Genomic DNA, 15302 nt, shown 5'->3' with positions numbered 1-15302 from the left:
TTGGTTTAGTCTTATTACTCATATAACTCTTTAAAATGCCATCTAATTTTTTTAAATGTCTGTGTATTCTAAAACTTGAAAAAAAACAAAATTTTTGACTGCTAACTTAAACATAATATGGGTGAGAGGAGAAAGCAAGTATAAAATGGTTTTAGAAAGGGGATTGGAGTTGGAGGTTTGGTGAAAACCTGAGATTTTCTTAAGCCTGGAAATTCCCTTTCTGAATATCAAACGGGGGAAAATAATTTCTATTAATGTTTACTTCTTCCTTGATGTATAACTCTGAATGAACACAGAGAATGAAATGAGGTGATTTTGTCTGAATGTAAAAGTAGAGAGTTGCCCAACTCTGTACTGGAGAGCTGGGGCAGCCTTCAGATACGTGGTCGCTGGACAGAGCCCCTGTGAGGTCCCTGCCCTCCCTGTGGGGTCCACGTGGACTCTATTCCATCTCCTCTGGAGCTTCTGCTGAGGCTGATGGCCTGGAACACTTGGTCGCGTATTGCCTATGCATATATTCTGGATAATATTCTGGATAACTTTGCTTTTTGGTTTAAAAATTTATTTCATAGTATTGTCACATTGGTTTTTCAAAAATTATTTTGACTATAACATCCAGAGCAAGCTAATATTCAAGGTAATAAGCAGGAGATAGTATTGGAGACTTTATTTACATTTTAGAATACATGTGAAATAAAATACTGTTGTGCTGTGCGAGACAGAAAATAGTCTCTCCCTCTAAAGTAATTCAGAACATTCAGAAGTGCCCATAGTGGGAGTGTGTTTCACAGGCTGCCTAGGTAGTCTGAGCTCTCATCCATCAGTGGAGGCATGGCTGGGCACCTGCAGCAGGGGAGGCCTTCTTGCCTTCTCTCCCTTCTTTCTGACTTTGCCAGTGGGTGTCTCCTGGCCCACTTCCTCTCCTTCCTGCCTGCCTCATTACTGTCTTCTGCTCTCCCTTCTAGCTCTCTCTCTGGTCTTCTCATGTTAATCTTGGTCTTCCTGATACCATCTTTTCCTTTGTAGGGGAGGAACAGGGAGGATGAGTTGATGATGGATGTCAAACTAGGAGGCAGAACTCTGAATACTGACATCTTCACTATTGATGCCTGTAGAAAGCGGGGGATTCCTGTGGGCCCCTACAGCTCCTCCTCTATTCAGGGCAGGTGACAGAGGAGCAGCAAGTGTGCTTCTGGAGTTTGCGTTTCTTTCTTTACTTTCTCAGTCAAGTTTTATTCTTAGCTTAGGCAATGTTTTGTGTGCAGTAAGTCTTACTTTAAACTAAAAGTCTTACTTTAAACTAAAAGACCCAAAGTTTGAGACCAGCCTTTGCAACATAGTGAGACCCCATCTCTACAAAAATTTTTAAAAATTAGCTGGGCATGGTGGTGCATACCTCTAGTCCCAGCTACTTAGAAGGCTGAGGCAAGAGGATTGCTTAAGCCTGGGAGTTTGAGGCTGCAGTAAGCCATGATCACGCCACTGCACTCCAGCCTGGGAGACAGGGTGAGACCCTGTCTCAAAAAAAAAAAAAAAAAAAAAAAAAAAAAAAAAAACCATTGTCCCCAAGAGAAGGATGAGATTGGACTTCATGGGACAGGCGAGTTGGAGCCAGGCCACAGTCCTTCCAGAAAGGTCTTGAAAATCTTGGCTTTGGAGGCCTTTCCAAAATAAATGTGTAGGGTTTTATAAATGAAATTTGGCTTAGAAATTTAAAAAGCTCTGCCTTCATTTTTGTGTCATTCACATATGTAACTTTATCCTACATTAATCTTCTCAACACCAAAACAACTAGCAACAGTGGTGTAATATTGCTGGGTACCTTTTACATTTTTAACATTATCATATTTCCTTATTAGTCAATCCTGTTAAGCGTTTATATTCCTGGCATGTGGATTGAGATAGGGAAATTCTCCTTTTAACCTACTTGGTGATGGCTCGACTTTCTCTTCTCAGGGCCTTTCCTAATTTCTCTGGCTGATCTGAGGAATAACTCTTCTATCGGAGGGGGAATAACAGTCATATTTGGAGAACTGTCCTTGTTTACCCTCGCCTACCTCACTTTTGTGGTTGCTGTTGGTTCTTTATGGACCCAAGTCCAAAACAGATGTTTTCACATACATCTTACTTGCCAAGCTTTAAACTGGATGATAGCAAGTCAGATTGCTGATCCCAGAAAGCCCTGCTGTGTGCAGTTGGAAAGGTCAGGTGGTTGAGGGCCTGTAGGAAGCCAGGTGGCGGCTGCAGGGAGGACAGGTTACATGAGGCAAGAAGACAGGTGTGGTCATCTAAAGGTAAGACGATGAGGGCTTGAATGAGACAGGGCCTGTGAAACTGGGAAATCTCTAGGAAATAATGTTTACTAAGTGTCTACTGCATGACCACAATATTTACATGTTATCTCATGTTATCCTGAAGAAAACCACGGGTACTAAATGGGAGAATTCCCATTAAAAAAATATATATATTCCTTGCTTTATTTCTCTGACAAAACAACAGGTATAGAAATGTCTGCAGGGAAAAAACATGCTGGTTCCATGCTATCATTTTAGATGGAAAAAACAAAACATGTGATTACTTTTCTTTTGTTCCTTTATAATATTCTGTGATTTTAAAAACTTTTTTATTGATACATAATAATTGTATATATGTATGGGGTACATGTGGTATTTTGATACATTCATAGAATGTATAATGATCAAATCAGGGTATTTAGAATATCTATTACCTCAAACATTTATCATTTGTGTTGTAAACATTTTAAATCTTCTCTTCTAGCTATTTTGAAACATACAGTAAATTATTGTTAACTATAGTAACCCTACTGTGCTATCAAACACTAGAACTTATTCCTTCTAACTATATTTCTATACCATTAATGAACCTCTCTTCATCCTCCTCCTCTCCCTCCTCCCTTCTCAGCCTTTGATAACCATCATTCTACTCTTTTCCTACATAAGATCAGCTTTTTAAGCTCCCACATATGAGTGAGAGGCCAGGGTGCAGCTAAGCATCCTACAGCATACAACTCACCACAACAAAGAATTACCTGGCCCAGAATGTCAATAATGCTGAGACTGAGAACCCTCAGCACTACTGAGAGAAAACAAAAATGAAACTAAATCATAGAGAGATCTACTTATAAATGCCTACTTAAAGCCCAAAATACCCATTTCTTAATTTTTAAATATAGCATTTCTTCCTAGCATTTAAAAGAACTTCTGGACCAGGTGCGGTGGCTCACGCCTGTAATCCCAGCACTTTGGGAGGGTGTGGTGGGTGGATCACCTGAGGTTGGGAGTTCGAGACCACCCTGGCCAACATGGAGAAATCCCGTCTCTATTAAAAATAGAAAATTAGCCAGGCATGGTGGTGCGTGCCCGTAATCCCAACTACTCGGGAGGCTGAGGCAGGAGAATCACTTGAACCCAGGAGACAGAGGTTGCTGTGAGCCGAGATCGCTCCATTGCACTCCAGCCTAGGTAACAAGAGTGAAATTCCATCTCCAAAAAAATATAAAATAAAAATAAATAAAATAACTTCTGCTATCTTAAGAGAGTAGGAAATAAAGATTGGGGAAATTCTGGATTTTTTTTTGGCTTTGTCAGATGGAATCCATTTTTTTCTCATTAAAAAAATCTGATAATTATCTCTTAAGACAGTAACACCAACTAGCAAACCCTCCATTCCCCTAGAGTCCATGATTGCCTCTGCCTACAGACTTGGCACCAAGAGCCCCCATTCAGTTCCTCTCTAGACACCAGCTAGGAATGTGGCTCCAGAAACTAGGAATAAGCCGCCTTCCACTGATGTCCTCAGAAACACCCTTTATGTGATCACTTATGTTTTATTGGTCATCACTAGGCATGGTGACCAGCCCAGGGAACACCCATGAGGAATAAAAGCCACCTTTCATAGCCTTTCATAGGATTGTGGTGAAAATTAAACAGGGTACCACACTGAAAGCCCCTTAAGTCCCTGTGCTTCCTACAAAAGGAAGTCTCAATGAATTTTTGTCCCAATTAATTCTGGCAAAAAATTTTTTTTTAAAATGTGGTTTCTTTCATTTCAAACAAAATTAAATAAAACATATCATTTTCTTGGGACAAGACTTCATGCCAATGAGTTTGTAATTTAAGAGGTCAAACCAAGGTCTCCACTGCAATAAATGATAACTACTACATGTTCTTTAAGCTTATAGTTCTTTAAGATTATAGAATTATAGCCTCTTAAGGAGTGTTGCATCAAGCAACAAATGACACTCCTTGTCACTTCAGAGTTGTGAACCAATAAAAATATAGAGAAAATTTCTTAAAAGAGGAGGGGTCACTTATAAATTAATAGAGGCTTGAGGAACATATCAGTCAATTACAACATATGGAATACATTTTGATCCTGATTCAAACAAAATGTTACAGAATTTTTTGAGGCTCACAAGGAAATTTGAAACTTACTAATAGTTGTAAGGTGGGTAATCCCAGGTGGGTGCCTGTAATCCCAGCTACTAGCGGGACTGGGGCAGGAGAACCACTCGAACCCTGGAAGCAGAGGTTGCAGTGAGCCAAGATCGCGGCACTGCACTCCAGCCTAGGTGATAGAGTGAGACTCCCATCTCAAAAAAAAAGTTCAGATCATATGCCCTGTAAGGGAGGGCGGGCGGAAAGGATCCATGGTGTCATCTTTGTGCATTCAATTGGTAAGTGGAAAATATTGACTAGTGGGGGACTATTACATAAGAAGAAAAATATAAAGATTAATTAGTAGAAATAAAAGTAGCAAAATCAGCATTTTTCAAAAAATGTAAACCAGTCACAGAGACCTCATGTAGAGAAAGAATAAAACACAGGAAAGAAGCCAGGAGAACTGTGGAATATTAAGTCATATTGTCACAAAAGTGAGGTACCAAGAATACAGGGGATCGAATGGAGCCAAGAGTTCAACTGAGGCTGGATTGTGTATTCTTAAACCATGGTTGCCCTGCAGTGGGGCCCTTCTCCTCATGGTGATAGCATCATAATGAGACACACCACAGTGATCGGTAGCAGAGCTGCTGGTGGTCTAATTGGCTCCATCTAGGAGAAGGTCTGAGAAAAATCTGGAGTTTCAGCAGCTAACAAATAAAATGAGGCCTGAAAGAGAAGAACCTGATAGATTTACTAAAAATGTAACACTCTTGAGTACTTCTGCATATAGAGCTTCTCTGACTGACTTGGAGATTGCTACAGATAATAAGCCATCTGGGGGCATGTCCTTACTGTCCCACCCATTCCTCCTGATGGCATTATTGTCTGAATACAACCTGAACCTGGAAAAGGAGGAGGCCCATTCTCCTAGTAAGCTGTATATTGGTTCGGAATAAAAACAATTATACTTGCCTGCTGCTTTGATTAACCTCCCTACCCAGAAGATTAGTTCAGACAAGAAAGCCGGGTGTCAACAACTTGACCACAAACAGGTGTAAGCTCGTCTCCATGGAAACCACAGTAACACAACTCAACTTTCCACAGAGATAAGTCCTTTGGGCTGGAACAGTGACCAGCACAAATACTAACAACATGGACTGATTATCTGAGTGTGAGCTCACACTTTTGCTGTTTTTATTGGCTATTTCTCTTCTCTGGTTTTCAGGTCTATGAAACTATTGGACACAGTAGTCCCACCTTGCTAGCTGAAGTGTTTCTGCCTATTCCTGAGACTACTGTTGTCACTGGAAGGGCTCCTATTGAAGAAGTGGAGTTTAGCAGTAATCAGCATGTGACACTGGACCACGAGGGAGTTGGAAGTGGTATGGAAAGCTAGTATCTTCAATGGTCACTGTTTCATTGTCAGATTTGAATGTGTATATATCTATTTCACTTCCCAGACAACCAGAGAATTGTAAAATTGATATCAAAAATTCAAATTCAAACAATAATGCTATGCAACTTTTGGCCAAGTTACTTTTTATATACTGTTGGTGACAATGTAAGTGCATATAACTATGCAACTACTAAGTAGTTTGGCAGTGTGAGTTAAGAACCTTGAAAATGACCTTTGGTGCCTTACTTTTATTTCTAGGAATCTTTCCTAAGAAAATAATTTGAAATGGGGACAAAGATTTGCACATAAAAATGTACATCACAGTGTTGTTCATAAGCTCAAAAAGTTTGAAATAAATAATTATAATAGGGAGATTTTTATTAATATTCCCTCATCTCCTTCTATAATTCCGATTGGACATATGATGGATCTTCTCACTCCTTCCTCCATGTTTCTTAACCTTTCTTTATTACATTTGATGTCTTTTTCTTTCACTGCTACAATCTATGTAATTTCTTTAAATTTGTCCTGCAAGCCGTGAATTCACTTTTTGGCTGTCTCTTATTATTGGAACTAATCCTTTCTGTTTCTCCTTCCAATTACTGTGTATTTCAACTCTGGAAATTATGTTTGGTTTTTTCCCAATCAGTGTTATCAGTTCTGACAGCTTTTTTTCCTTTCCTCAGACTCTCAATCATTTCTTTTTATACATTCATTCATTCATTTATTCAAATATATTTAAAATATTCTTAAATATTAGATATCTGATCATTCCAATACCTATCTACTTACTGGTCTGATTTTGTTGCCACTTGTTTATGGTGGCTTGCTTCCTCATGTATCTGTTGTTTTTTTTATTGTGACTTATATCTAGAACTTTATTTGCATTATTTATTTGAGGCCAAATCCAATCCTCAGGTCTAGAGACTCAGGTTTTAGTTCCAGCTCTGATATTGGCAAGCTGTGAGACTCTGGTAGTCATGTAACCTCTTTGCATATCATTTTCCTCATTTATAAAATGGATCTATTAATAACTCCTTCAATGTCTTACAAGGTTATTTTGAAGATCAAGATAGGATGTTCAATATGAAGGAAAGATCTAGAGTTACTTCATTTAGTGCTTGAAAATCTTCTCCTTTAGTTGATTAAATAACTGCCCAGAGTGTTTTTACCATTAAATTCCAATTGTTAGAGGCCAAATCCATGAGACTTTACTGTAGCTACAATAGCTTAGTAATAATTAACATGTGTTGTGCGATCACTATTTGCCAGGCATTGTGTAAGTGCTTTGCAAATATTAACTTATTTAACTCCTGTTCCTCACTTCTATCTTAGGGTGCTTGCACTTGTTCCTTCTGCCAGTAATGCTCTTTCCCAAAATAACACACCTCTACCTCTATTTCCTCATTTTCTTCAGCCATTTATTCAAAAGTCACCTTCATTGAGGCTTTCCTGGCCACCCCATCTAAAAGTTTATCCCCTCTCCACTCTCCAAAGCACAAATTTTCTATATACCTTCCCTAATTTGTTTCTAGCACTTGCCCCAAATACTATCCCTCTAACCACATACTAAGTATTTCTCCTTAGTATCACTAACATACTCTACATACCAGTCCCTCCTAACACTACTAAATATTTCTCCTTAGTCTCACTCAACACACTTACATACAGTCTCTAACATACTAAGCATTTCTCTTAGTATTGCTTCTCTCCCTGACTCATATATACACTCCATGAGAACAGAAGTTCTTTTCTTTCTCAGTTTTTAGAACAGGGATTCTTACCAGTTTTGCTTCTTTACCGCTATCTTCAGTGCCTGCAATAGTGCCTGGCATGAAGTAGAAGCTCAAATAAGTATTTTGAATGACTAAGTAAATAAATGTCTTTGAAATAACTCTGCAAAGAAGGTGCGATTTAGTATCCCTGATTTATACATTGAAAACTAAGGCTCAGAGAAGTTAACTAACTTGTCCAAGGTCACAAAGCTGTGAAGCAGGTGGACCCACTTGAGAGTGCGTCATGAGAACGTCTACTCTCTGCCATCAGAGACAGAGCTGAGCAGCTGTCAGCATCATCACCTGAAGAAATTCAGTGACACCAGCTTGAATCACGTGCTCCATCTTCATCACCCCCACCCACTCCATGTTCCATTTGTCTACTATCTGCTTTCTTGCCAGGACTAGGCTCAGTTCCTCTTTCTAAACAGCATCCTGTTTAATCTGGTGTTTCCCTAGGAGTGCCCTTCTCATTTGAAGCTGATGGCAGTAACCAGCTGATTCTGATGACCTCAGGGAAAGTGTCTCATAGTGTGGCATGGGCCATCGGAGAAAACGGGATACCTTTAATTCCTCCACTGTCACAGCAGAACATCGGATTTCGGAGGTAATACATGGTGAGAGTAAATTGATGAGCAATGTCAGTGTCAGCATTAAAGATAATGAAGGGGAAAGAAAGCTTGCAATATCATATTCTTTCCTTTATTGTCAGGTGCCAGTATTTTAAGAGTTTTTTATTCTTAAGGTAAAAACAAAAAAACATTTAAAACAACCTCTAGTCCAGAAAAATTAAAATATTAATAACCTAACAAATATTAAATGTTTATCAGTATTAGATACAGTGAAAAGAACTTAATCTTCACAGTAACTCTAGGAGGTACTCTTTCCCCTATTTTACAGATGGGGGAGGTGCACAGAACTGTATATATTTGGCCCTTAGTAAAGGTTTGTTGCTAATGATGATTGGTGTAGGAACTGCTATTTACATGAAAGTACCCATTCTCCAGTCTCCTCCCTTGATTGCTAGATCCTTGAGTCTACTCAGAACAGAAGAAAGGCACTCTGGGCCTCAACCTAGGCCGGTCCCTCCCTGTGTTTGATGCTTGTCCCTGAAGCCTGGATTGTATTAGCCCGTGGCCTGGGTCTTCCTCTGTCAGAGCCTCTCTCTGTCATTCCACAGTAAATGTGTCTACAGTCAATCATTTCACCATTCCAGGCCTCAGTTGCCTCACCTCTAAAATAAAAGGATTCATTGTAATCATCAAGAAGACACTTTCCAAGTCACAGGCTGTGATGTTCAACTTGTGGAAAAACAGAATGGGGCTCGTTTAGTTCCCCTGATGCCCTCTGTATCCCCATAATGACCACCCATGTTCATGGGATAAAAACCACAAGGAGATGCTGCTCTGTGCTAAGTCAGAAGCCACTTCCAGTGGAGGCTTGACTATGCCTTTGAATGTAAGAAGTCTGCATTCATTTCACTTGTGTTTAGTGTTAGAAAAATCTCCTGGGGTGTAAAGCTTTCAACTCCTCAGGATAAAAGGTAAAACACAATGTGATTAACAAGATATGCAGGACTATTAATAAAGCCCCAGCTCAGCCTTGCTGACAGTGGCTTCCTTTGATTTCCGTGTGTCCAAAGCTGGTGCTTAAGTTGGTTGTTTAACAGTTGGTTTTAGGCTGGGCATGGTGGCTCACGCCTATAATCCCAGTACTTTGGGAGGCCGAGGCAGGCAGATCACTTGAGGTCAGGAGTCTGAGACCAGCTTGGCCAACATGGCAAAACCCCGTCTCTACTGAAACAACAAGAACAAAAAAACTAGCTGGGCGTGGTTGCGCATGCCTGCAATCCCAGCTACTTGGGTGACTGAGGCATGAGAATCACTTGAACCTAGGAAGCGGAGGTTGCAGTGAGCTGAAATTGCACCACTGCACTCTAGCCTAGCCGACAGAGCAAGACTGTCTCAAAAAAAGAGTTGGTTTTGTTTCTTTTTCTTTTGGTTTGTCCTCAGCTATAGTGGGCCTCAGTGGCCTGGGATGTGAGGGTTTGTGGGCTTCCAGCACCAGATACAGAGGCTCCTCTTTACTGGCCAGAATCCAGGGACTGAGGGACACTTTTGTGCACTGGACAGAGTGTAGGAATTAGTCATAGTTGCACTCCTTCCATTCCTATTTATTGTCCTTATCATATGTTTAATAGCCATCATCAAGTAAAGAAAAATGACAAAATTCTTCCTTACGATAACATTTTCTCTCATGGAGGATAATAGTTTCCCTAAGTGATGCTATCTCTAGAATTTGAGGTCCTGATGCAAACTGTTTTGTGATCAAGTCAGTCTCATGGAATCAACTGTTCTTTTCAGTGCTTTGAAGAGAGCAGATGCCATCTCATCTATTGGCACATCAGGACTGACGGACATGAAAAAGTTGGCCAAGTGGGCAGCAGAGTCCAAGCTCGACCCAAATGACCCCAACAATGCCCCTTTGATGCAGCTAATCTCGGTATGTAGCAGGAGGAACACATGCCATTTTTTGACTTGGCCTTTTACACAATTTTCCTTTACGCCATCTTCTCCTATGCAATACTGTTTAAGAACATGGGTGCTGGGTTGAATGCCAAGTTTGAATTCCAGCTCTGCTTCTTGCCTGGCTACGGGACCAAGGCAAGCATTCGGTGCTTCTAAGCCCTGTGCTGCTGTCTGCTGTCATAGTGTGGTCATGAGGAAATGAACAGCTGCATATAAACACTTAAGTTGGCCAGGGATGGTGGCTCATGCCTGTAATTCCAGCACTTTGGGAGGCCAAGGCAGGAGGATCACTTGAGCCCAAGAGTTCGAAACCAGACTGAGCAACATGGCAAAACCCCATCTCTGCAAAAAATGTAAAAACGTGCTTGGCATGGTGGCACACACCTATAGTCCCAGCTACTAAGGAGGCTGAGGTGGGAGGATCAATTGAGTCCACAAGGTTGAGGCTTCAGTAAGCTGTGATCTTGCCACTGCACTCCAGTCTGGGCAATAGAGACTCCCATCTCAAAAACAAACAAACAAAACCCCTTTATCTGAGCACACAATTAGTGAGCAGTAAATATTGTTGTTGTCACTCCTACCTCTAACCTCTGTAAAACTCCTAAAGGTTTTATTTTCCCTTCTACAGAGAGGAAGCTGAGGTCAGAAACTCAGCGTTATTTGCTCAAGGTCACACGGCTAGTAAGTTGATCCGATTTCAGGACACTTGCTTTTTTCATCATAACTTAAAGCACTGATGGGGCATTTTAAGAAAACTTTGTTTTGTTTTCTTGTTGTTGATTAATTAGGTTACTATTTAGGTTTCACTTAAGTATTTACCAGATAAATTGCTCATATCTACCATAATATTCAGAATTGTCTTCAGTGAATTTATGAATAAATTGGAACATCAGTTTATTTTTCTTGGTATCAAATACAATTGGTTTTATTGGCAACTTCATTATTCACACAAAACCATAATAAACAAGTAGGTAATCCAGAGGGTAGCCCTAGCAACACATCCTTATGGCTATCAGTATGCGTTTATCAATAGGATAATTGTAGCCAGTATGATCATTTTCATTTTGGTTCTAGTTTTTCCAAGTCCCGTAACAAACCTTGGTTTATTCTGACTTTTATGAACTCTCCTTCAACATGATACACCTTAGTGTGCCTAATAGAAATATTAGGAAGAGTGGGTCATTATTACCTAAAATGTAGTCTGTTCCATGTAAAGTTTTCAAATCACATTTCAATAGACACATCACTTTCATTATTTTATTTTTAACTATATGTTTTCCCATCAAAGAACAAAACAGAGACTGCCTTCTTGACTGGTCTCTTGTTATGAACCAGGATTTTCACAGCAGAATTGCCTTTCCCATGCAAGGCCCCAGCACATCTTGGGGCACTGGCTTTCCCTCTGCTCAGGAGGTTATAGCCAGCAAAGCACCAAGCAGAGGGGCGGGCAGCACCTGGGTGAGGTGCAGTCCCCATCTGCTCAGCTTCTCAGAGGTGTTGGACCTGGCCATCTTGAAACAATGCACAGGGGCCTTGGAGGCTGTCTGGCCTAGATCCATCTCTGGCTCACTTTTCTCAATGACCAAGGCTGTGAGGTGCTCTTCAGAGACAGGAAAGCATGGCTGTGGAGCCAAGTAAAGCTGACTAGCTGCCTCTGAGGCCTTTATCTGCATATGTGCATGACATTAAAAAGTCATATATTTAATTTTATATACAATATGTATATGAGTAATCTTATTTCTAGTAGGCACCTAGTAATACACTGCAGTCTGGCACAAATCTCTTCTTTTTCAGTCTGTATATTTGCATAATAACACTACTAGGGAAGCATGAACACCAAAAGTGAAACATAATTTTTTTTGTTTGGAAAAATGATTTGTGGTATTGTTCACAGCTACTAAATGAATATAATAGCATGTGACTCATTATTACTACATTTTAAAGTATTTTTTCTTTCAAATCTTGTAATCTAAAACTTTTAAATGTTCCTTGACACTCAGTGCCAAGTTTCTTTGGATGAGATCTGACTGTCATCTGGAGTTTTGCATTTTCTGTTTTTTATAGGTTGCTACCAGTGGTGAATCCTATGTCCCTGATTTCTTTAGACTGGAGCAGCTGCAACAGGAATTTAACTTTGTTTCAGATCAAGAATTAAATAGATCCAAACGATTTAGGCTTCTTCGTCTTAGAAGCCAAAAGGTGCCAGAATTCCGAAATTACAAGCAAGTTCCAGTCTATGACCGAGAAATTATGGAAAAGGTATTCCAGGTAAGAAATTGCCATAGAGGGGTTAATAAAATAATAAAGTACCTGCTGTGCTGTTAGGTATACTACTGTATATGTATTTTGTGTTTGTTATGTTGTCACTAGCAATAGCGGTTTCTCTTTTATTGCACTTTTATACATAACCTTTCTATGCTTTTTCTTGAATTCACCATTTAAATAATCTCTCTGCCTCAATATAATGATACATAAACTAATCAGTAACCAGGATTCTGAGTCAACTGAACTGCGTACAATTAGAATTGTAGGGTTGAAAAATATCTTAGGGGTTAATATGGCTAATAATATTTGAATGCCTTAGGAATTCAATTCCATTTTAATGCAGTATTTACTAAGTGTCGTGTACTCAGCACACTGGTAAAGCACTACAGGGAAAACTAGAGGGATAGGATCTGAATAGCCATGGGGTGGGTGGGACAGGAAGGAGGTAAAGGAACAGGGCTGGACATCCATCCTGGTCAAGCGCAGCAGGAAGAACAAAGACTCAGAGGAGGGCAGATCACATCTCCTGGCGTGGGGCAGAGGAGCCTTTGAAGAATTGCAGGTAACAGGCCCGTGTAGGTGGGGCAGGCCAGTGAAACCAGACACATGCACTTTTTTTTTCTTTTTTCCTGCTTTTCATGAGCTGTAGACACATGCACTTTTATTAATACTTAACAAGGTAAATGGAGAGCCATCAGGAATTAGTACCATGAAGATTTTTCATGCCAAAACTATTCTTGAATAATATGGTTGGTTATTTGGTTCTTCTCTGTATTAGTTTGGACTTTGATCATAGGAGATAAAAGCCGATTTTGAACTACCTTAGGTACGAAGGGGAGTTTACTGGATGATGAAATCTCAAAATAGCATTAAATACCTAAAAACGTGTGAATGGCATGAGCGCATCTGTGCCTGGCCTGCTGCCAGGAACCTTCTCCATCCTCTCTCAGCTTCTTTGAGGTGTTGGCATCATGCTCCTCCTTTGCAGACAGGTTTTCTCTACTTAGCCACATGGTCACCAACATCATACAAGTTCACATCTGGTATCTTCAGCCAGCAGAGATGTGTCCTCTAAGCCTGAGTTAGGTACCACGGCCAGGCATTCCACTGTGACCAGGGAGTGGGACTGGAGGAGAACATAGCAGTTCCCAGGACACACACATAATTTTATTGACAGAAAAGGGGAGAAGCCTAAGCAGACAAAGCCAAATGTATGCATCACTCTCCTCCAAGCAGATGACCTGACTCAGCTACAGCCAGATGTTATATGATTATGGTAATATTTTAACTGAAACTTTACTTAAAATAGAAAAGGCAAAACTTAAGCAGGGGCTTTGCTTAAGTTGCTTGGAAGAGCTTCTCTGTGGTGTCTATTTCTTCCTGACTTAACATTTTAACTTGTAACTACTGTACAGAATTCTCTTCTACTAGTAAGACATTTCAGCTACCTGTCTCAGAATCCTGGTTACTGCATCAAAGACCAATTCTGAACCAAAAGTTAGAAAGAAGGTGGAAGAAATATTTAGAACCACAATTTATTTATTTATTTATTTTTATTGTACTTTAAGTTCTAGAGTACATATGCACAATGTGCAGGTTTGTTACATATGTATACATGTGCCATGTTGTAGAACCACAGTTTATAACTTAAATCATATGTGATAAATAATTCCCTGATCTTAAAAAAAAACACCAGAGAGTGCTTTAAAATCATTGCTTCTTTTTAATTTTAGGACTATGAGAAACGGTTACGAGACAGAAGTGTAATTGAAACCAAGGAACACATAGACACCCATAGGGCCATAGTAGCCAAGTACCTCCAGCAGGTAAGAAAAATCATATAAAACTGTCTTCATAGGGAGAAAAGAGCCAGCATCCTAAGGTGGAAAGTCCTCTACTCATAAATATCTGTGTGAGCTTATGCAAGCCACTTAGCTGGCATAAATTTCCTCATAAACACAAATATACAATTGATTGACAACTATCATCACCTTTCAAATATATGAAACCACTAGGTTATGTCCTGGTTTATTATCAGTGGTTATCTTTTAATGGGGCATAATTATAAGGGATTCAATTTCTAAGTCATGTTTTTTCTAATATTTGAATGTTGCATTGCATTACAATGATTACCTTTGTAATCAGAAAAAAACAAAAGTTTTAAACCATATACTAACTGCCCTTATGCACTAGAAAACTAAAATTAAAGCTGAAACATTCTTTCATTTGTCCTTTTCCTTCTTTGTTTCCTTCTTTCCTTCCTTCCTTCAATAACCTTAACTTGCCACAAATGCCACAGTGACTACAGTGCATTTTCCCTATCCAGTGTGTCTACCTTGTGGCTAATGTATTATAAAAAAAAATAAAAAATTGTTTGTAAAAAAAAAAAAAAAAAAGGCACATATAAAAAACCATATTTAGAGGTTATTATTTATTTTTATTTTATATATTTGAGACAGGGGGCTGGCTGGCTCTGTCACCCAAGCTGAAGTACAGTCAGTAGTGTGATCTCAGCTCACTCTAACCTCCACCTCCTGGGCTCAAGCCATCCTCCCACCTCAGCCTCTCGAGTAGCCAGGACTACAGGTGCACACCACCATGCCTGGCTAATTTTTATATTTTTTGTAGAGATGGGGTTTCACCATGTGCCCCAGGCTAGTCTCGAACTCCTGAGCTCAAGCAATCCGCTCGCCTCGGCCTTTCAAAGTGCTGGGATTCAAAGTGCCGAGCCACCGTGCCCAGCCAGAGGTCCTCTGGAATTAGGAAGTGAATCATTCTGAATAAGGGAATAATTTAAGAATAAGTTCTTAAGTATGTGTGTTTTGAGACTGGCCCTATTTTTTGTAATGGTTAATTCATTAATTCAGCAAAATTTTGCCATCTTATATGCTGGGAACTTTACCAGGAACTCCAATATTGCAATAAGCAAAACAGG

At 39.8% G+C, this 15302-nt stretch overlaps 1 protein-coding gene across 2 annotated transcripts in view; it reads left to right on the top strand.

The window, feature by feature from the left end:
* The window catches only part of CC2D2A (coiled-coil and C2 domain containing 2A), a 135384-nt gene that overhangs the window by 77459 nt on the left and 42623 nt on the right, over positions 1-15302 (top strand). For both annotated transcript variants that reach the window (XM_017875353.1, XM_017875352.1), the window contains 5 exons: positions 5629-5785; positions 8034-8181; positions 9938-10076; positions 12167-12370; positions 14101-14193. In XM_017875353.1, the coding sequence (XP_017730842.1) occupies positions 5629-5785; positions 8034-8181; positions 9938-10076; positions 12167-12370; positions 14101-14193 (741 nt within the window). The remainder of the gene's footprint in view (positions 1-5628; positions 5786-8033; positions 8182-9937; positions 10077-12166; positions 12371-14100; positions 14194-15302) is intronic.

Source organism: Rhinopithecus bieti, unplaced genomic scaffold (genome assembly GCF_001698545.2).
Source record: "Rhinopithecus bieti isolate Rb0 unplaced genomic scaffold, ASM169854v2 scaffold_9237, whole genome shotgun sequence".
Classification (NCBI taxonomy): domain Eukaryota; kingdom Metazoa; phylum Chordata; class Mammalia; order Primates; family Cercopithecidae; genus Rhinopithecus; species Rhinopithecus bieti.
Note: the sequence above shows the minus strand (reverse complement) of the source record. Positions and strands in the feature narration are given on the sequence as shown.